A 23,150-nucleotide genomic window follows, 5' to 3' on the forward strand; every position below is an offset into this window, starting at 1 on the left:
TTCTTCATTAATCTGTTCATACAAGGACAGAAGCTAAACTGGGGTTTTGTTGTTTGTGCTTTTTATTGAGACAATTTTATTGCTTACTGTATGCCCTAGTTTCAGATTTCTCTGAGATCAAATAGGAAAACTTTATTCCTTTTTAAAAATAAAATCACAGTGGGTTGACTGATCTTGCTTTTATCTTGTTTTTTTGTTCTGTATAAATACTTTAAAAGCTTGTGTGTTTAACTTGCTATGGAAATAACCCTGCTTTATTTTTAAGGTGCTATGTTGTTTTTTCTTTTTATTTCTCCTTAGTTTTGTTGTATATCAAGATTGTTCCAGGGAAAAGGAAGAGGACTTTAACTTGTATAACTTTTCTAATGTTTTTTTGTCATTGCTTTTTGGTTTGATTTTTTTTTTTTTTTTTTTTTTTTTTTTTAGGTTAACAGCTCCTGAAAGCTGTAATTCTGTAAAGCTTTTCAGGTTACCAAGATCATTGTTTTAAGTAGTTTTTAAAGCAGTGGAAATGATTTGTAGTCTCATAAGGTGAAGTCCAGTTCATTGATTCCACTTCCCAAACTTGTAACCATCCAGCACTCAGGAGTTTAGTTGTATAAATAGTGTCCTGTAAAGTCTAATAGTTAAACTCATTTTCCTCATACAGTGCAACAGTTAATCTCATTTATCCTCAACTTCATAGAAATCGGGTTTGAAATACAGATCTGGAATAAATATCTATCTCTTTTTAAAAAAAAACAAAGAGCCAAAAAAAACCAACCAAAAAACCCCACCCTAATAAATTATATTATTACATTACTAAGATCCACCCCCCCCCTTTTTTTTTTTCAGATGATTGCAAAGGGGAAAAATGCTTCTGAGCTGTTTCCTGCTGTTGTGAAGAATGTTGCAAGTAAAAATATCGAGGTATTCCTATAGCTCATTAAGTATACTCTTATGGAAGATATGTTTATGACAATATAATCTAATTGTATCTGACTTCAGGATAAAACAAAATCTGTAGGTTTTTTAATAAAATTTCTTGGAGTTTAATTTCAATGAGAGCATTGTAGTAGTAGTTTAATGTGTAAATAAAGGAAACCTACTGGGTGATTTGGAGAGAGGAATAATAACTATTTCCATTTTTTAAAAAATCGATTGATTAGAGAAAGCTTCTGGAAGTGTGTCGTGGTAATTCTGAGAAAAGGTACTACAGCCTGTTTAAAGTGTGGTGCTGTTTGCAAAGACTGAGTATGGATCATACTACATTGTATTTGAACACTTGTATTTCAGATCAAGGCCAAAGTAAGGATTGGATAAAAAAGTTTTTACCATTCCAATCATGTAGTATATTTATAAAAGAAATTTCTCAGCGTTAGGATTGCAGTGTGAAATCACTTTAACTCAGTTCAACAAGTCTTTGTATGAATTCATTGTTACACTCCATTAGTAATATCACATTTTGTTTATTTAAAATCTTTTTTTTTTTTTTTTTTCCCCCAATACTTAAATGTTGGTTCTTTTGGTAATTTAATTGAGAGAATTTGTTTAATGCTTTATTAATGTTAATGTCTGTAATTCCGGAAGATTACAGAAAAGTAGCTTTCAAATCTCAGACTCTTTTTTGGAGAGATGTGACTCTTTAGGGGGAGGATAGATAGGTCCCATCTTGACCAGAGAAGACATTTTTGCTAATACACAGTGTAATCTCAAATTTTTGGGTTATTTTTATATTTCGCAAGGCATGGAGACTTTAAAACAAAGTCATACATGCATTTTAGGAATAACACCTTATTAATTTATTTTGTATGAAAGGAGTATATGAAGGGGCAGACAAGAATATTATAAACTTCCTGTAAAAGCAGCTGATCAAGAACCTGAGTCAGAATAATCTGTGATAGGAGTTAATTTCTTGAGATAAATTGCTTGGCTAAATTTATTCAACTTTCACTAAACTATGTGACTTAATTAAAAAATAACATGTTTAATAATTGTTCCCAGGATTTCCATAGATAAAAACAATAGCAGAAATATAAGTTTTCCTTTCAGGCTGTTTGCCATCCATGTCATTTTAGCAGCATATGTGTCAGCCCCTTCCCCAGTTTTGGGTGTTGGACACACGGAGTATCGTGCTTCCATATCTTTTTTTTTTTTTTCCCTCATAAGAAAGCAAGCAAAAAAACCCATCTTGGTCTAGGGAAAAATTTCCAGGAAGTTAAAAAGATGGAGATTGTGTTCAACTCTCAGTTTAAATTCACAGGCTTACTGTGTGCCTTGAGGGAATCTAAAGCAGCATCTGCATTAGAAAGTTGTACAAACAGGTTTTATAAAGAAAATATTGCTTTAATGCTCATTACCAACTGTACATATGCTCTCAGCTCTAGTGCAGAGATGTCAGAGTTATATTTCACTTGAAAAATGAGATTTGGATGAAAGTAACATCTGTAAGTTTGTAGTTCCAGGCCACATAGTGACCAATAAGCATCAATTTGAGGAAAGCAGAGCAAGCATATAATGATACTAGTTACTTCCTACTGTACAGGATCATAATTTTGGAAAAATGCTGGAGATAGTTGTTTAAAGCACTGGATTTTAAGAAGAGAAGTCTATTGAATGCATGCTCCAATTCTTCCCGCCTCACCTGGAAATATGGCCTTTATTATTAACATCAACAGAAAGTTGCTTTTTCCCTGGCTTATGACACCTGAATATTTCCTGCAATAATGACTTCAGCAAACTCCTGTGTCTCTTTAATGTGCGATATAGCAGGTCACAGATACGTCTGTTTTCTTCATTATTTTACATGGATGCATAGTGATAGTCAAATTTGAGTCTAATTTTAGCTTTAGGTACTGCATTAAAACTGTTTTTTTCATTCTTTGAAGGAAGTATATTTGGCTGAGTCCAAATACTGAGCTTTAGTAAGTCAAGGAGGCATAAGCATGCAAAGGTGACAATGCGATCTTTCAGAACGTACGGTATTAAAATAATTTTAGAAATTGTAACTGTACTTTTATTAATTGATGATAAAAGGAAATGGGGCAAGGAATCAGATGAGTTAAATGTTCTCTTCCTCTTTAACTTCTGTTTGTGAGTTATGAGTACTCTTAAGTCCAGTTCTGAATAGAGAGACCTTACATGAGGAGTCCCTTGATCAGCATTATTCATCTTGAGTGCTTTTAACAGTTAGGGCTGGAACTGCTAGCCCAACAAAGAAATATATACAGAGACAACCCCATAAATTGTTGTAGGGTACTCATATGAACACAAACAGCACCAGCAGCTTGGCAGTTCAAGGTGAAGGTCTGCTGGTGGGAATGTATGTATACATACACATGTACAGGATTGATCCGTCCAAGAGCTGGACTCAGATATGGTCTGCCCAGTGGCTGGCCCCTGCATCCCAGTCACTGCTGTTGCTGGCACCAGGACATACGAGCCCAGGAGTTGTTGGTACAAACTGCTGTAAGCATATGAACGCACGTAAACCGGGCCTCCCCTTGTCCCCCAGTAGCTAACCCTTCATGGTCTTGCCCTTAATCACACAAGTGGACCTTGTCTAGAAATCTCCTGGTCCTCTGCTAGCCAACCCCCTGTCATTAGGCATGTAGAGAAATGCACACAGATACATGGTTCTTGCCCTTAGAGACCTATAGACCATCTGCTTTCTCTGACAGCAGGATGGGACTCCCCTGGTCTATGCCATAGCCACGTCCTGTGGTGGTCTCACCCTTAGATGTCCGCATGCTTACCTGCCTTCTTCCCAGGCCACTTCACCTACTCAACAGATAGTGCAGCTTGATCCACTGGGACAACCGTATCTATTCCAGTCACTAGTGCCACAGACACATGGGCTTGTGCTTGGTTTTACATACTCCAGTCTCTTCAGTTGCTTGCATCCATGCTGATGGGCCCTCTGGCATGTGGCCCCAGCCCAGATGTTGGCAGCCAGACCCTCACTTGTTCCACGTGCTGGCCACCATGGGTGTAAGGGCCCCTATGACTTGAGGTCCCATTCCATTTGCTAGAGTTGCACTTAAGTCCCCTCACTCTGGTCACTGGTGCCCATGGACACATGGGCCCTCCAGCCTGTGGCCTGACTGGTTGCTGGCACATACATGCATCTTCACACTGAATAGAGAGTATCTCACCAAGACAAATAGTTCAAAATGGAATTTAATGAGAAAATACAAGTCAGTACTGATCAGGTGCAGGGCACAGAAGGATAGATGTAGCAACCAGCAAACTGCTTAAATGTGTCCAGCCATTTTTGTCTGCTTATCCCTCTATTTTGCCTGACTTGTTCGTCCCAGATCACATAGATTTCCCTCTCTTCTCCTTCACTTTGGTTCCTCCCCAAAACACCCCATGATACTCTTAATTTACGTCCTGTACCTCTACACAGAAAAGCCTCTTGGTCTGAAAGGTGCTTTGGTGTTGACTCTTGATGGGTTTTACACCTTGACATGGGAGCTAAAGCTCTTCTGAGGCGGTCCTGGGGAGGGACCTGACAGGATGTCCTTTCCTTTGAGTCCTAAATTTGGGTTCCTTCCTACTGTGGTGTTCTCTCTGCACCTGTGGTGCTGATGGCTCCTGTGAGAGCCTAGGGAGAGGCTAAACCTGTGTGGGTGTGCAGGCAAGGTTTTATCACGTAAGCTGATGTTAATTAGCAGAAGCCTTTCACTGTTTATGTTTTGTGGGCCTTTTCTTATATTTTAAAACAAATAGACAGTTATGAATTCACATGTCTTCCTCTATGCTGTAAAGTTCCCTCATTAGTTTTCCACCATTTAGTTCTAACATATTTGTGTGGGAAGTCTGTTAAACTGAAAAGAGATCAGGGCATTCAGTAAAACCAGCTGACTAATTTCTTTATCAATGTTAGTTAGATGACAAGTTTAGGTCATAACGTAGCTATACTTAGAGCTATCTGATTAGCACTTCTAGGTCTCAGAAACCTTTACCATGTTCCAGTTTTTAGGATGCTTTTGAAATCCTAATGAGATGAGAAATTACTAGGTTAAGGCAGATTCTTAGTACATTGATCCTGATAGTGTTTTCTCATAATGTTTTGCCAAATTTTTTCTCTTCTTAAGAATTCTTACACAAATCTGTCCATACAAATTGCTACAATGCAGTAGCATAAAATACATCAGTTCATCTGAGTGACTTTCCTGCCCAGAAATGGCTGCTGGTTTTGGTGTTTTTTGGTTGGTTTTGTTTTTTTTTTTGGGGGGGGGGGGGGGAATGGAGGTGAAGAAGCCGTAGAACACGTTTATTTGTTTTAAAAGAAGCAAAGGACATTTTATTGTTTACAGAAGTGCCTTGTGATTTTTGTTTTTATAAGTACACGCTGATCTCAACTTGATTATGTGCATCATGTCATGGATGGTAAGGATACAAAAAGTGACCTAATAAACAATTGGTGGTATAGAACAAAAATAAGTCTTGGTCAATAACTCATGGAGTTTGATGTGCTTATATTGATAAAATAATTAAACAAATCTGCCTGTGTTCCCGAAGCCTAATGTGCCCCTGTTATGATTAGTTTTACAGAAAGGAGCATTTTAACATTGAATGAAGGTAAATAGTAAAAGAATAGTGTAGTCACGAAGCTCTAAGTGCTTCCATTTCTAGTCACAGAGTGGTTTCAAGGAAAGGAGGCTTTCTTTGCACACCTGCAGTCATTCAGTGCATAGGCCTCTTGTGGTCAATGTTGATTGCTGCTTGTCTATAGCTGAACAACAAATAATTTAGTATGTTATAACCTTCTGTGATTTAATATTATGCTTTTTGCCAGAATTGGCACAAACATACATCTTCTGATAGTGACAGTAATTATAGCACAGCTGTAGTTGAGGGTCTTTCAGAATTTTCCATTATAAACCCCAATAGTCAGTTTAAAACTCAAATGTAAAAAATGTTTTCACTGCTTCCTGGGCATACAGTGGCCATGAGGGGGTAAAGTGAACTAAATTGAATACCCTCCTCCCCCAAGATCATACTGAGGTTTTCTTAATCTTTGAACATTGCATCCTTTGTGGTATGCTTATATTGGCTACATCTTTTGAATGCTTGTAGTCAGGCAAAGATGAATCTAATACTCTTTGCTTTTGTCCAAGACATAGTCAGAAATGCTCTTTTAAGCAGATTTAAAGAGTATAAGTTAACACACTTCATCTGGAAATTATATTATCTTTCAAATGTGTTAAAGTAATCGATTTTGAGTTTCAGGGTAAAGTAAAATGGGCTTGTTGAAATCCTTGGCTATTGCAGTTCAACCTGTTTTCCATAAGAAAAAAACAGAAGTGCTTATCAGTTGCCACGTGTCAGCTTCTTAGATTATTCAAGTCTTTATTTACTAGTTCATAATGTAAAGCAGTAGTATGTGTTGTTAGCCTTCATCTGACTGTATCATTAATTAGGTAATATTGCAAAAGCTTAGGGAGTTTCTGTTAAAAGCATTACGCTAAATCTTAAGACTTTTGAGAAGCACGTGAGTGATATATTAACTCTTACTTCAGAGAAAAAAGTGTTGATGAAAATGTGCAATCTAGGATTTTGTTTTACAGAATTCTAAAGCTTTCTGATAATGATGTTCATGGTGTTTTTCCTTTCAGATAAAAAAGCTTGTATATGTTTATCTGATGCGTTACGCGGAGGAACAGCAAGATCTAGCATTATTGTCCATCAGTACTTTCCAGCGTGCTTTAAAAGTGAGTGACTACTAAACAATATTTCATACAGAATTCTGAGCTAGTATCACAAAAATAAAAATATCTGTGTAAGGTAGTCTGGTAAACTAAAGCATGTAAATATCAGCATCTGATAAAGTAGTTTCAAGTTACATCGACAAAGTTTTTTGTGCTACCTCAAACCTCATCAAGCAGCTAAGCCTGCATGAAATAAAATTACTAAATGAAATAAAATTTCCAAGGTAGTTTGTGCAGATAGAAAGATCTTGTTACTACTCTGAACCACCTGTGTTCCTTTTAGTTTGTGTAAAAGATCTTTGTGTACAACAGATAATTGGAACAAAAGGAAGATCGTAGTACCTAAATTAAAATATTCAATGTGTTGCACATGCTTTTTTAAAACTAAAAACATTGAAGAAATAGTATTTTATACTGTTTCACTTCAAATTCAGATCACAGTGGGGAATGGGATTAAAGAACAAAGATTAGGATTACCTTTGAAGTGTGACCATGGAGAAAAGAAAGATTTATTAAGTCTCTGGTTTTAAGTTTGGCCAGTTTTTGTAATAAGACAAAATTGGATTTTTTTTCTTCTACTCTTCTTTTAAGGCTACTCTATGTTCATAATTAATTTCTGTCATGTCACTGATCCAGACCTTGCATCTTGTTGGAAAATGTTGCAATTAGACCACCAAGTGTACAACTGTAGGAGCATCTCGCAACTGACTGGAGAGCTTTCTGCCCCTTTCCTTTCATTTTTTATCTCAATGACATATCACAGAATCACAGAGTCATTCAGGTTGGAAAAGACCCTTGGGATCATCGAGTCCAACCATGAGCCTGACTGTACAAAGTTCTTCCCTATACCACATCCCCCAACATCTCATCTAAACAACCCTTAAACACATCCAGGGATGGTGACTCCACCACTTCCCTGGGCAGCCTATTCCACTGTATGATCACTCTTGCTGTGAAAATTTTTTTCCTAATTTTTCCTAATGTCTAGTCTAAACCTCCCCTGTTGGAGCAACTAAGGAAATTACTGAACCAGCTATGGAAGCTAGGTAAATGTAATTAATTCTCTCTGTTAATTTTTTCTAACATTTTGTTTCTGGTTTTATGAAGGTTATAATTTGGTTTTATGTGTAGATATTTTTTTTTTCCCCTCTTTAGAAAGAACTTTTTAGAGTATTTTAAACTTGTATGATTGGAAATGAGCTTTGCAAACTCTGATAAGATCCAGTTGTTTTTCCAAACAAATTAAGTGCTCTCACCATCCAGATGCTTACTACTCAGAAGCAGCTAAGATGTAGGTATTTTGAGAGCTTATATGAACTGGTCATTAAGTAATACCAGTCTGAAAACCTATGTTGCTGACTCTCAGTCCTTGGGACAAATGTTCTTTTGGAAGTGCCGTTCTAGCAGACATTACACAGAATTAATGCTGCTGCAGTTTCAGTTTGCTAGATGTTAGAGGATTTAGTACTTGATTAAGCAACACTTTTCCCATATGTCCCAAGCCCATGATCAAGGGACAAAGTTTACATAATAGTTCCTCCAAATACAGATTTTTCTGTGCTGTTGTTGGATCTCCAAGCTAAACCTAGCATTATGAAAGGGGAACAAGTACTGGGACAAAGAAGGGAGGGTAGGAAATCGAAGAAAGCCTCAAAACACTTAGCTTAATATTTTGACATGTTCTTAAGAAAGTTCATTTTGTTACGGGCTTCAGTTTATATCTTGCAGAAAAGCATAAAATGGATGTGTTGTCAAGAACTTGAGTGGGAGTATCACAACTGAGAACTGTATTTGCATTTCACACTTCTTACGTTTAAGTAATAAAACTGGGCTAGATGTGTTTTTCAGAATATCTGAATTCTACTTGGATTGCAGAAAAGGTTTCAGACCATTAAATAAAATATTAGTCTGTTTTATCCATCATTCCTATATTTTGCTTGGGAAAATTAATTGTGTTAATGTTTTCCTTTTCCAGTTTTCCAGATATTCATAATGTTTCAGTGTTTTCTTTCTTACCTTCTTTTACTTTTGTTGGTTGTTAAAAGTTTCTTCTGTGGATTTTGGTACATTTTATTATTACTGTGACTTTAGCTTGCAAGCCTGACTGATAGATATACATGTTTTAATGTGTGGTCACTAATTATTGTAAACACTGCACTGAATTTAATGATGTGTTTCTGCACTACCTTATTTCTCCCCTCCTCTCCCATTCTTTAGGATCCTAATCAGTTAATCCGCGCAAGTGCTTTAAGAGTTCTATCCAGTATCCGTGTCCCAATTATTGTTCCTATTATGATGCTTGCTATTAAGGAGGCCTCTTCTGATTTATCTCCGTATGTGAGGAAGAATGCAGCCCATGCAATCCAAAAACTGTACAGGTAAGTGATTCTGACAAATACTGGAAAGCAATTTTAAGATAGTTGTGGGCTATGTTTATTAAGACTACTGGGGGGTTGGCATGTCTCAGTTATATCAGATCCATTTCTTGGAAAGTGTAAAAGTGTGTGTAGACATTCTGAAACTCAACTGATTTGGTTAGAATTCAGGCAGGTTTCTTGCCTGCTGGAATAACAGGATAACTATGAAGAGATACAAAAAGAAACTGATCTCTTTTTTTAATATACCAGTTATTGTTAGTTGTGTAGCAACTATCTTGATGGTTACTTTCAGAATTGAAGATTTCTGTGTTTAGCATCTGTATCTTTCATCCTGAAATTTGCTGTAGTTTGCAATACAGGTTACAAACTAATACTAACTCGTAGAAATTGTATCTGTGCCAATCTAAATGTTCCAAATCTTCCTCTTTCCTCTTCAGAAATTCTTGTTGTGGAAGACTTCTTACGAAAAGATGGGTGCTAGTTTCCACAGGTGGGGGCAACAGAATCTGTACCTTTCCAAAAAAAGGGCAGGCATTTATTCACCTACTTATTTCCCTTTTATTTCGCCTCTGCCAAAAAGAGAAGAGTGAGAGGTGTTAGGGGTTCCAAATCAGATAGCTTGAAGCTTCTGCAGTTCCATGCCCCCTCAGACCAACCAGTATTGAGGCTGAGCACATATTCCTAATGGGCACACACACACACATATACAACACACATGCACGCAGCCAGCTATACAGATGAGTACAGACAGAAAACAGCACTCATGCAGACAAAACTAGCACCAGTAGCCTTATCCTGTTGCATTCTCTGGCTGAACAGGATGCAGGCCAATTAGCAAACCTATGTATGTGCAATATGGATCCCCCTGAAATGATCCTAGATGCTTAGGCTTTCCAGTAACTGGCTTTGGATCTCCAGTCTCCCCAGTTGCTGGTACTGGCACATACAAGCGGGCAATGCTTGCAACCCCACTGCATTTTCTATTACAGACCTCCTCAATCAGACACAGATATTCACCCCACCCTTTCACTCAGACACTGTGAGTCCCACAGTAGCTGGATTTAGACACTCAGACTATTTTCCCTCATCTCCAGATATGTCCTGCTGGGTGAAGATGAAGAGGGGAGAGAAACAGAGAGACTGAGATGCACCAGTGGGTATCTCAGTCAACCTCCAGACCTTACAGTCTCTCCAGCAGTTGGCCTGGATGCCCTGGTTCCTGTGGTAGCCAGAATCTCTGGTTGTCTCACTCAGAGACATGCAGACATGTCCAGCCCAGACTGGACTCTACTTCATTACCTGGCTTCCCAAGTCTGGCTTGATATTCTCTAGCAGTCAGATAGTGACATATGTACTTGCTCCAGTTGCTCATTCTGCAGTTATAGAAGTCCCTATAATCCATGGCCTGACTCCAGTTTCTGGAGTTTAGACTTCCATATCACAGATGCACACAGAATAGACTGCCTCACCCAGGACAATAGTTAGAAATAGAGTTTAATGAGAAGACAGAACAGACTGCTGAGCAGCAAAGTGTTTATATACAACTGGCTTCTTTTATGCACCTATCCGTCTTATTTTCCTACGGTTGTTCCTCCTGAAATCATCTAGATTCTTCTCTTTCACTTCTCCGTAAACATTCCATAGTAAGTCTTGCACAATCCCAAAATGCGCTTTCTGGCTTTCTGTAGTCTTACACCTCTAAGTCTGCAAGGTTTTCTGGAGAGCTTCTCTCAGTTATGATAGGTTGATTTCAGGACTGTAAGTCTGATGACTTTTCTGGTGAGATTTTTTTTTTTTTTTTTTTTTAATGAGCCAAGTGCTATCATGGGATGGCCTTGGGAACAGCTGGGTCAGGATGTTACTGGAGATAACATCCCCCACCTTTGTACTCTGTGTGCAGACAAGCCTTTTATCACATAACCTAACAAGAGGGAATGGATTTTAAGTCCTTTGAGTAGTTTATTTTTTGTTAGCATTTCATTCCAGCACACAAAAGACTTTGTGGTCTGAATTATTCTCTATATACAGAGTGTACTTTGAATTCCTGATAGTATCAAAACTATTCTGACGAGTTCAGCAGTAATTGTTAGTGCCAACAAGGCACAGCAGTATCTGAACAGCAGTTTGGATGGTATTGTTATTTTGTCTTTAACTGATGCTTCCATTTCTTCTCTTCATGACAGGCAAAGTTTACTTTACTAGTCCAGATTAAAGAGCTTATTGGTGATTGGTGCACAACTGGAAGATGCTGAAACCTAACTTGGTTACTAAAAGACCTTTTTATCCATCTTTTGTCCAACCAGATATGATGTGATTGCATCTTCAAATATAACTTGTATTTTTTTCTTATATCTGGTTCATATCCTATGCTTATATGATGTTAGTGGTGAGATTTTGAAATCATCCTTGCAAGTACCATAAAAAGCTATTTTTTATGGTAAAAAATATAGCACATGGTAAAAAATACAGCAGTACAAGCAAGAGAAACTGGTCTCACTCCCTTCTAGTTTTTGTGAATTCCTGACTGGTAGTAAAATGGATGTCTAGCTCACATAGCAAAGGAATACTATTGAAACTAATGATCATAAATATTTCCTTAATGGTTTAGAGGGCCTGTGCATCCTTCATAAATTTTCACTTCATGCAAACATCCTAGGCATCATAATGCAAGTTTTTAAATTGCTGTAGCTGCAAACTCCTGAGCTAGAGCAAGCTTCATGGTAACTTGTGAGTGGAGTTGTAACTAACTAACATTTGTGTTCTTGGTAGTAGAATTTGGGAACTGCTTATAGGAAGCATGTGAACTTTTATTGTCACATTTTCAAAATTTACTTATACAAGTGCTGTATCTGATAGCACTGATTTACCAAAGGACCAAGGGAGAGAGTATAGCTTTCTGGATCACTTGAAGAAGCAGCAGTATTGGGAACTGGTAAAGAGACTGTCAAATTAACCAGACCACAGGCAGGCCTGGTTGGCTTCCCTGCAAGTAGGAGTCTTTAACAGGCAGGCTCAACAGATGTTTCATCAAAAATCATTACTATAGCTCCTCAGTTCAGTGAAGCAGATCATATTGGTGGCAAGACTGTCTTTTGGCCTATTTAGAACAAGCAGGTAATTGCAGAAGATTCATTCTGAAGTTGGTCAAAATCAGAATTCTGGATAGATTTTTGATGTGAAATTAGTCAACAGTTTATATACTCTCCTACTTCTAATTACTCCATCTTCTGTGAGCATTTGAGTAAGAAGAAGTAACAGTTTATTCTAATAGTGCCTGTATGCTCCATTTACTTTTTGGTTTCTATGACTTCTCTACCTGCTTGATAGTCCTGTAGTTCAGTTAGTGCTCCAGTTGGGCTTCTGGATGCAGGTTCGATACTCCAATCTTCCTTGCATTTAGTGTCATGGTGTTTGGATGGATGTCTGACCTAGAAGAGCTTTTTCATTAGTGGTTCAATCAATCTTAGCAGCAGGAAGCTTACATATCAAACAGAAAAGATTTCAGGCATTGTGTGAACAGCAACATTTGTGCCCAATGCAGTCAACATTGCCAGGTACATTGGGGTAATTTTATCATTGAAAATGTCAGACCTCTTGCTTATTTCACTTAGAGTGCATTTCAAAGCAATTAGTATCTTATGTCTATCAATAGAAAGCTCTACTGTGTACTTGATCCTACTTGCAGCGAGTTTTGGAAAAGAAATTTAAAAGTCCCATTGCTACTATTAATAGATTCCATACAATTGCTAGTAGATAGCATAATGGGAGCAGATCACTCTGAACTCCTTAGCCTGTTCTTTTGTCTCCAGGAATGCTGCCTTCCTTACGTAAAACATCAGCAAAGAGGGGGACAAATGTGAATTCAGTTAAAGAGTCCTTCCTGAACTTCTTCTGATCATATAACAATATCAATATTTTTCAAAGTTTCTTTGTAATAAGCACTTCTTTCTTTCTTTAAATCTTACACCAATTTTGAAAATTTGAAAAAAGGCCTATTAGAAAGACTTCTGGCTTTTCCTCTGAAGGTTTTTGTCCTTGGCACAGGATCCAGTAAGCCTTTTTTGACAAAAGTAAAAATTGAAACAAAAGGTGACCATAGAAGTACCTATGGCACAACGTGCTGTTGCTTTGATTATGATGATTGTGGCTTCTAACAAAGTTCTGTTACCCATTTAGCATGTTCTGGTACTGCTAGTTGTTAGAACCTTAGTGAAGTAGTATGAAGCTAGATACTTTCTTTGTGAATCTGTAGCTGGGAAGGGTATACTATGCGCTAAGGCAGTTCTTCACTCAGCATTAGAACTGAAGTGTACAGTAATGACCAAATACTTCCTTACTTAGCTGTAGTTGTATCCATGTTGAAATGACACTTAAAAGGCATAGAACTACTCATCTGTATGGCACTTTGTACCTGCTTTTGTTGTGTATTTTCTTCTACCTTGGCTTTGATTCTTCCATGCTCTGTCAATCCATGATGAAGAAGCAGAGTGAAAAGTTGGTCCTTACCTACCTAAGAAGCAAGTTTGACAATAATTGGTATTTCTGGCAAATTTTTCTCTGCTCTTTGAATATGAAAACAATGGTAAAAAGGTTGTTGTTTGCAACTTCTTATTTTTCCTCTTTTACTATTTATATAGGACTTTAAGCAGTCTATTTATCATCAGCTTGCACACCAACTTTGTATAGGTACGCTTGAATACAATGTCCAAATTTTTGAGCTGCAGTGTTGCTGACTAAAATTAGTGAAGTTAACAAAGTGTCTTACTTGAAGCATTAGATTGATAATTAGATAATAAGGGGGTGATTTTGCTTTGTCTTGATGTACATTCACTGCTGAATTCATTCATGCAGAAATTCCCTTCTGAAAAACTAGTGACATCTTTGTGACTTAACATCTGAAGCTCTGTCAGGTTCTCCCTAATAGGCTAGCCTGTCTTAATGTTTCTTGAATCCTAGATTTTCTATGAGTTTAAGATTATAATAGAACACACATAAGTGGTAATCTTCATAATTTATATTAACATAAAGGTTCAATTTTATACTCCTTCAATTCAGTTCTCTATTCCCTGATTTAACTTTATTTTCAGTCAGATTCTTTTAATACAATCAGTTCTTTGGAATAACTGATTTTTCTGGAAGTGGTTTCTTCAATGCTCTTGGTTCCCAGCTTGTGTCTGAAGGTCAGTAAACCTAACTTAATTTTGGATATGTCTGACCAAATGAGTAAAAAAGATTTTTATTTTTCCTTCTAGTCTTGATCCAGAGCAAAAGGAAATGTTAATTGAAGTCATAGAAAAGCTTTTGAAGGATAGAAGTACGGTAAGAAATGTTATTATGCTATTAAATATTTTCAAAGAGTTTACTCCTGAAGTTGTCATTCAGCACTACATAATATAATTCTCTAACCCTTGCTGGTGTGGTTTTATATGTTTTTAGATAGAACTACAATTGTGTATTTATGCATTACACTATGACTGTAATAGTGACCATCTTTAATAAGACTGGTAAGTTTACTTGCAGCATGGATATTCTTAATCTGGTTTTGTTACCATGTTTATGTGTGCTTCTTTAAACTGAATTTTGAAAACGAAAGTTATATAGTAATATGAAGCAGTGTACAAGTGTCTATGTATAAACAATTTTTCATTGAGAAATTAGAAAATTTCAATTTGTTTGTGATACTGTAAGAATAAGTTACTTCTGTACTATGCACAGTGTGCCTGTTGACATCAGTCTGCCTTGTAGTGTGTACAACTGTTAAACGATGATACTTGCTGTGCACTTGTTTGTTCTTGGAAATATCCCTGATAAATAAAACTGATGTCCTGGGACGATTTCTGTAAATTTAACACTCCTGTTATATTTTGCCTGCCCTGTATAGATACAGGTTTTCTGTATGAACTCCTCGATGTCTCACAATGGTTAACATGCTTTTTTTTTCTGTACCCTACAAATAAGTTTCCCATGTCTAAGCCAGAAAGGTAGTTAAGCAAGGATCAAAGATTGACTGCAAATAAGAAGTGGAGTTGTACATTAAAGCATTCTTGTATTCTTGTTTGGATTACTAATTTAGTGAATGTAGTTATTTTTGAGTAAATTAAAGTATTACTAGGTACCAGATATTGTGTTGCTTCATCTCCTATTTGCCAAGTGTTTTTGTAACACAGAGGAATATATCATCTGTTGTTCTAGCACAGTCCAGCTGTTCAGGACCTAAACGGTGCTGTTCTCTAAAAGACATCTTGCAACTTCCACTGAAGGGTTACTGAAGGAGAGTGTTAGAGCTTAATGGCTCAGCAGACAGTAAATCAGTTAGTTCTCCTGACTGCATCTGTGCTTGACCTGTACTCATTTGTCAGAGGCCTTTGTGCTTCTGTGGAGTTACCCCCCCAGTGGTTCTTTGTGTATTTTCTTTTCGTGGTTCATGCTCTTGGTGTGCATGCAATCTGTGAATGTGAGATTAGATTCTTTATACCTGTGGAGGCATAAAGGGCTGCGAAGCCATCTTTGTTTCTTTTTATTGCTGATCAGAGGAAAACAAAATTCTGGAGTTTTCACTCTGTTTCCTAGTCCTTATTGCTTATGGTAAATGGCAAGTTATCCAACAACTAGTCATTTACACATTTACTTTTAACAAAATGTTCAAGGAAATTAGTGTAGGTTTGAATCTTCTTTTTCCCCAGCACAGTGATCCTGGCACTTAGAGTTACTTACAAGGCAATTAATGCTCATTGCTTAGTATATGCCACCGTTCTGACACCTCTGTGACACTGAGTAATGGACACTGTATTTATGAAGATACCAGCTCAAACAATAATCAAATTTATGCTATTTTGTAAGCACATTCAAGAATCTAAGAATGATGCTCTAGAATTGTGTCTTCTAGACCTCTCTGGAGTCATGAAATGGTTAAGTGCTGTAACTTTTTCCTCCCTCTGATTCCTCTTGTTCTGTTCCCTAGCAAGACCTGATTCTGGCCTGGGCTGTGACATCTCAGCTTCAGAAGTTTTACTTTTTTCAGGAAGTGATACGAAGAGTTGTTATTCCAGAAAGGAATCATACAGATCTGTCTTTGAGAGTCTCTGAATCAAAACCAAGTATTAATATGTGCTCTTTCATCCCAGACTCCACAGATTATGATCTAAAGTGGATTGGTCTCTCTTTAGTCCTTGGTAGCTTTGGGAGGCCCAGTCTAGCATGGAAAAGCTTCACCTTAAGTAATCTTTTGTTGTATTCCACTGAATGTTCCCATAAAGCCTCCACATTTACTAACGAAAGCGTATAGTGCCAAAGTGTTTTATTAGCAGGTAACTGCAATCTGAACAAGCTTGTTCTTCACCTCTAATTGGAGAATGTAGCAGTTTGCTCACAGTGGAGGAAACTGTGCCACTTGTAGCTACTTCTAGCTTTCAAAGTTGGAGGAGATGCAGCAGCTTATGGGTGGTGGTCCTTATGTACAGGTGTGTACGGATGTAAGCTATATATAGCCTTAGACTGGCTACTTTTTAAGTCTTATTTAAGCTCCTATTGGGAAATTTGTATTAGTTTTATACACATAGCATGAAAGAAAAAGCTCATTTTACATACATAAAAGCTTTTAGAAAATATGTTACAGACTTTGTGAATAAAGTTGTCAGGTTTGTTACCACTGGAATTCCAGAAATGGGTGTGAGCTGTAGAACATTTTGTCATAGCCTTATGAAGTGCAGGTGTTTGTTTAATGGCATTTCTTAGGTTTTTGCAGTTTCCATTGCCTATTTGACAGTCAGATGCCCTGTAATTTGAAGGCTGATACTGTGGAACTTGAACCACAAGTGTTTACTTGCAACTAATGTTTGGATTCCTTGAATTTTAAGTGCACAGAAGCTGTTCCCTTATTATCAACATTAGCTAGCATCTTGTGATAGCTTTAACCTAATCTCAGCAGATCAGTTTGCTGTGAAAGTAGTGATGTTTTCATTAAATAATGCCTTTACCAGAGTGGAAGAATCTTCCTGACTTTGGGAATTATTGAACTTCATTAGTTCTCCACCTTTTTTTTTACCCTGATGGAAATGTCAGGTTTCTTTTGGCATTCCTGCATCCTTAAGAGCTGATAATCCTCAGGCAAGCCATAATGCATTGTATATAATAACTGGATGCAGGAAAATCCACTATGTGATTTTTTTTGTTTGGCCTTTTGTTCTTATTCCATTTGTTTTAGACATATTTGGAGGGAGAGTGTAATTATTAACATTAATGACATGTGTAAGAGTTGATTGTTCAAGTGATGTTAGACTTCGCTTTAATAAAAAGTAAATTTTTACTTATAATTTGTTTATTTTCTATAATTGTTTGACCTCAAGCATGGTTTTTGAAAGTGACATAATCTTTACACTAAAGTGAGATATAATAGCTGCTAAACATAAATGCCTCTAAATTTATGTAAATGATAATTTTTTTTTTTCAGAGAGAACGTGCTATTGTGGATTATTAATGCAGTTTATGTTGCACAGAAAATGCACAATGTATTTAAATTAGTCAGAGTCATTTTACATTTGAAATAGCAAGAAACTGGTTGGGTATTTTCCTACAGTAAAATTACTCTATCAGGCTATACATAAAGTGTTCATTTTTTTAGGTCTCAATCAGTGGTAAATTTTAATTGAAGCTGAGGTAAGCAAAATTTAAAATAAGATGAGATCTAACCTTAAGACAGTACTTCATTAAAATTTCTGGTGAGATAAGTGCAAGAGCACTCTACTCCTTAAGTGACTTAACATGAAGATTCAATTAAAAGCCAGGCTCTCAGTTAATCTAACATGCAAAATTATCAAGTGCAAACCATCGTTAACATACCCTCAAGGGTAGCTAACTGGCTATTACAGTGTATAAACAAAGCTGTGATTTTGTGCCAGTGTATTTAATTTTTAAACAGATAAGATGTTTACAAGTATTTTTATTACAGAGACTTAAGAGACTCCTAGTTACGTGTTTACCCTTGCTTTAAAGAAGAAAGTATCTCATACTTTGAAAAGCAGGTACAAGAGCATGAATGCCTGCTCCTTTTATTTTTCTAGTAATTCTAGATAATTGAGCAGCTAACGTGATTTTATGTAGAAAGGAAGAAAAAAGCATGGGTATATTTTATGCTAAAATTATTTTCTCAGAAAGTAATACAGCTAGTCACATAGTCATGTGTGAATAATTGGTATTTTAGAGGAAACTCTTTAGTTTTTTCTTTTTGGCTGATTCTGTATCACTTCACTGGTATTTTTTCCATTCACTTAAGCCTGATGATCTAGCTTCGGGGCATAGGGTTTAAGGCAGGCTTTGTTGCTTAAGTTGCTTTTGTCATACTGTGAAGGACTGTAGAACTGCATTGTATTTGTAGCCCGTGTATTTTACAACTCTATGTAAACAACAAGAAAAATCAAGTTCATTAATCATACCTGTATTACAATAGTTAAAAAAAAATCCATGCTGATACTGGAAAGGAATTGTATCTGTTGTCCAAACCTGCAAAGGAAAAAGAAGTTGTGATTTGCATTCCTCAGTCCAAACTGTACTATCCCAAAGTGTATCTAAAGCTGCATCGAAAAAGAAAAGGCAAAATGTAAACCCATAGCTGGGATTAGTTGTATGGATGCTGGGCTTACTAAAAATGTCCAAATTTATTGCAGGTTTCTGTCTTTAACTTCAGTCTGATTTTATTTTATTTGGGCGGATACCTCTGTTACAAGGAAGGTTTATGATGTTTGTTTGGAAATATAAATGCATGTGCTGCATGATAAAATGAATTTTTTTCAGCTCCATCCACAGAGCTGGGTTAGTATGTGGCCACATATATTTTGTCCTATATCATAGCTGTTACTATTACAGCTCCTGTTCTGGGACCAGGTACTATAGAGTGCAGCATTGCTTTTGAACTCTCGAAGACAGTAGAATGTTAAAGAGAAATATCAAAACATGCTGGTCAGACTTGCAGATGCTCATTGATTCCTAAGTATGTCCTCCTGAAGTGTCCCCAGAAATCTCTGATGTCATGTAATATGGGAAGGGATAAAAGCATGTTCTGGCTGAAGAGTGACAGTAAATTAGCTTATGGAATCTGTTTATTGCTAATTAAGATTTACACTTTTTTCTAAAGGCTAAATTTTCCCTTGCCCTCTGCTTAAATATTTTTCCTTTAATGAGAATATTTTAATCACATTAAACTACTTCTCATATTTAAATAAATTTATTATTCTATTCTGGTGTTATAATTTACTCATAGCAGGTGCAACTTATTAATTCTATTTTTGGGGTGAAGCAACCATACAAATGGGTGAGTAGTGAGATTTCTTTTGCAGACTGCATGGTTACTAGATGAAGTGCAGATTCTTGTGAAGTGAGACCCCTTAGAGTAAAAAATGATCCTAGGAATTGGTGATGGCTTTGCAATGAAAATCTTGATCTTTTAAGCTAAGCGCAGTGTATACGGGGATAGAGGAGAAGAAAGCTGACCTCCCTACTTTTCAACAGTAGGCTTTTGTTAATAAGTTAATATTTTAGTTTAGAACCCAAATGTGTGGGTAAGACAATGTTTTCTTAACTTACTGATTTAATGCTGGTAAAAGCTTCAGTTTTGTGGAAAAAAATCAGAGTTTGTGCAGATGTTTTATTGTGATAGATCTATTATCCAGCTATTAGAAGATAAATGACTGATCTTTTCCAGTTTCCTAACCTCCAGAAAATTGAAATAAGAAGGGGAATATCATTTGGGCTATATGATTAGGGCAGGTGGGGTGGCCATTAATTTAAGAGAGAGGAATCTTGGCAACATAGGCCAACTTGCACTGTATTATCAATCAAACCTTGATGCACTTCTTGTGATGACCCAGCACTCTCAGGTTTTTGCAGCGTTAATTAGAATTCATGACAAAATAGATGCAAGGAAACGTTTTGTACCCTTCATAATTTTATAGAAAATTTATTGTTATTAGAGGAACCATTTGCTTAGTGTGATTTTTTTCATTACCAGCTTGTCAACTAGCATAGATAATCTAGAGAAAATATGAACTCCATAGATTGGTTGTCATTTTTGTTGATGGTTCATATAGTTTACCTTGGAGCACAGCTAATGGCTGAAGTTCATAGCAACAGCATAGAAAAACGTGGCAACCAGTGGAAGACAAATGAACCATGTTTATTGCTTTAATATAAAAAATACATAAATGGAAAGCAGCATTTGAATTTGATGAGCTCATTGCTAGTTTTGTTGGAGTGATTTATGTTTTCTCCTTATACAAAAAGCTACTATTGACACAGTGAGATGGAAATTAACTGGCTGTTTTTTGGAAACCAATATTTTTTGGTTTTATATTCTGATTGGATCATTTTGTTTTAATTCTAAATATTTTTATGGAATGTTGAGCATTTAATAAACAAAGATTATTAGCTGTTCCTCTGATGTTTAGATGTATAGTAGGATCATACTATAGGGGAAACTGTGTCAAGTAGAAAATAATCTCTTATTAAGAAAGCATTAGGACATTTTCTCAGATAAATCCACTTGTTACCAGTTTATTTTCAATCTGTCTTACATTCTCACTTTTTTCCTCCCTTTCAAATGAAAAGCCTGATTCTGGAAAATTCAGTAATATGGAGAGGGATCATGATATATGGCAATTTCTGTATTAACTTGTAAATCTAGGGACTTGCCACAGGAATAAAATGCTTGTTTGTTCAGTGCACCTCTTTCATAGTGTATGTTCAGTTTTTTATGTATATCTTTTAAGCATTTACAAGTGACAGGATTCTTATGTAAACTTGAGCAGGTGGCTGATGTGAATTGAAATAAGATTTAGAGTTCCTTTATTTCAATATGACTATTTCTTTGTATCAAATTGTTGTGTTTTACTCACAGTAATGGAACTTTTAAAAAGCCAGTGCTGTTCATGGGATATGTGCTCAGTTTTAAAAGATCTAAACTAGTGTTATATGTGTTATTTTATGTCAGCATTCAAACTATAATATAACCAAATGAAAGATAAATACAGCAAAATGTGCATGCAGTACTAGTTGCAGAAGTCAAGTGTATCTATTCCAGAACTAGTCGAACACCAGCATCTGTGTCATCCTTCACCTATGAACCTAAAAGGGTATTTTCAAATATTAGGCTGTGACTATTCTTATATTCATAAACTGATCTGTGTGTCAGTCTCTCTCTCTTCCCCTCTTTCTTCCCTTCTTTTCTTCTCTTGTATGTCAAGCCTATGAAGAAACCCTACACTGTCTTGTAGTGTGGAGGAGTAGACTATCCATAGTAAGTTTATGGGACAGTGACCTAAAACACATAGTCTGTGGTCTAAAAGTGTCAGAGCTTTCTCCTAAAACTTCAGATCCATCACAGTGTCCTCTGCAAGCTGGCCTTAAGTGTAGTTTGGAGTTTTGCATCCTGATAAAATTGCTCTGCTGCATACATACAACTCTTCCCACCCTTCCTCTCTTCCATCCTCAGCTTAACTGGCCAATAGTGATTTGCCTGGCATTAACCACTGTCTTCTTGCTGGCTTTGAACCCACACCTAACCATCTATTTGCAGCAGTTTTTAATTACAGAATAGCTTATTGCAGCACATTATTAAGAATAAAGTTTAAGTTTAGTACAACAGCATCAACAAAGTGCTATTATTTTTGTGACAGACCAAAAAATAGCAAATTATTTTAGATGTAAAGTGTATTTTATTTAGCTCTATCAAATAATCAAATTTTGCTCCCTGGAATGAATTGTATACTTGCTGGGACCAGCAGGTACCAGTATGTGGATGGGGCTGGAGACAATAAATGCAACTTCACGTTTATTCTTATTGGTAATTCATAAAATCCCCACAGTGCCTGAAACTTGTTTAGCATAATAGCAAGACTATATTCTGAGCTGTTTTCTTTCAATTGTAATGTTGGGCGCATACTAATAAACCAAATGTCAGCCAAATACAGGGAGAAAAATGTAACATATGAATATCATTGTATTTAATATTTCTCCAAAAGTACCATTTCAATATACTGCACTTCTATTTAATTGCTTACTTTAAGTCATTGGGGAAATTTTAGAGGTTGAAATGCAGATCCCCAGTGCTCAGATAGAATATGACATTAATTTGCTTCCAGAAGGCTATACTGCATGCATGCTAACTGCATACATATCAGCTGCTTCATATAAAGTCCCATCATTTTAGTTATTTGACTTAACATGTACTCTGACACAAAACAAATCTTAATTAAAGCAATTAGAAGAGAAAGAACAGTAATTCCAGGCACACAGTGACATGCCCTTATAAGATATGGTCAACTTTTGAGGTTTTTCCATCATTAAAATAACATGCTAGAATTTTCACAGGAACCCCAAAATGTTTCCTATCTTTATTTTTAAAAGAAAGATTTAATAACCCTTGAAATGTTAGAATGTTGGGATTTTTTGTGAGAATTTTATTTTCTCATTAAAACAAAGCTATTTTTATAATCATAGTCAGTATGAGGATCTTTGTGCATAGTATGAGGATCTGTGTGATCTTTATATAAAGATTCATTTCTTATGGAGGCAAAATGGGGCAGAAATGATCCATTTCTGTAATTTTGGAACTGGTAGAGAAGTGCTGAATAACATGCAGGAATTCTGCTTGTGTTCTTTCAGGAAAATTATTAATACATCCCTGTATTGTATTGCTGATTTTTATGCCGTTTTTTTTAAAAGTGAATTAATGAAGCTCTAAATATAAAATTTCATATAACAGTTAATTTGGCCATATTGAGAGAGAAGTTTGAATCCCAGAAATGCTGGGGAACATACCCAACTTCTCTTTAGTTTGATCATGCCAGTGTTGATAAGAGAATCCCAATAGATCTTATAGGACATTGCGCTGTATTAGACTTCTTGTTCTTTCCTGTTATTTCTGAATTAATTGCAAGTTCTCTAATAATTTATGTGGAAACTATAACTCTTAAGAAAAAAAAATGCTTACATTGCACTGTGTCTTCAGGGCTGAGTGCTAAGATTTATGTGTGTAATAGAAGGAGCAAATATTTTCTGCGTTCTAATAAACTTACCCTAATTCTAT

At 36.3% G+C, this 23,150-nt stretch overlaps 1 protein-coding gene across 4 annotated transcripts in view; it reads left to right on the forward strand.

Annotated features, from left to right (window-relative positions):
• The window catches only part of AP3B1 (adaptor related protein complex 3 subunit beta 1), a 157,913-nt gene that overhangs the window by 17,594 nt on the left and 117,169 nt on the right, over window positions 1–23,150 (forward strand). For all 4 annotated transcript variants that reach the window (XR_012635523.1, XM_074932049.1, XM_074932048.1 and 1 more), the window contains exons 3-6: window positions 835–909; window positions 6,603–6,698; window positions 8,913–9,073; window positions 14,326–14,392. Coding sequence is in view for 3 of the 4 variants with exons in the window: in XM_074932049.1 (XP_074788150.1) it covers window positions 835–909; window positions 6,603–6,698; window positions 8,913–9,073; window positions 14,326–14,392 (399 nt within the window). In the remaining variant the exon portion in view is untranslated. The remainder of the gene's footprint in view (window positions 1–834; window positions 910–6,602; window positions 6,699–8,912; window positions 9,074–14,325; window positions 14,393–23,150) is intronic.

This window comes from Athene noctua, chromosome Z (genome assembly GCF_965140245.1).
Source record: "Athene noctua chromosome Z, bAthNoc1.hap1.1, whole genome shotgun sequence".
Lineage (NCBI taxonomy): Eukaryota > Metazoa > Chordata > Aves > Strigiformes > Strigidae > Athene > Athene noctua.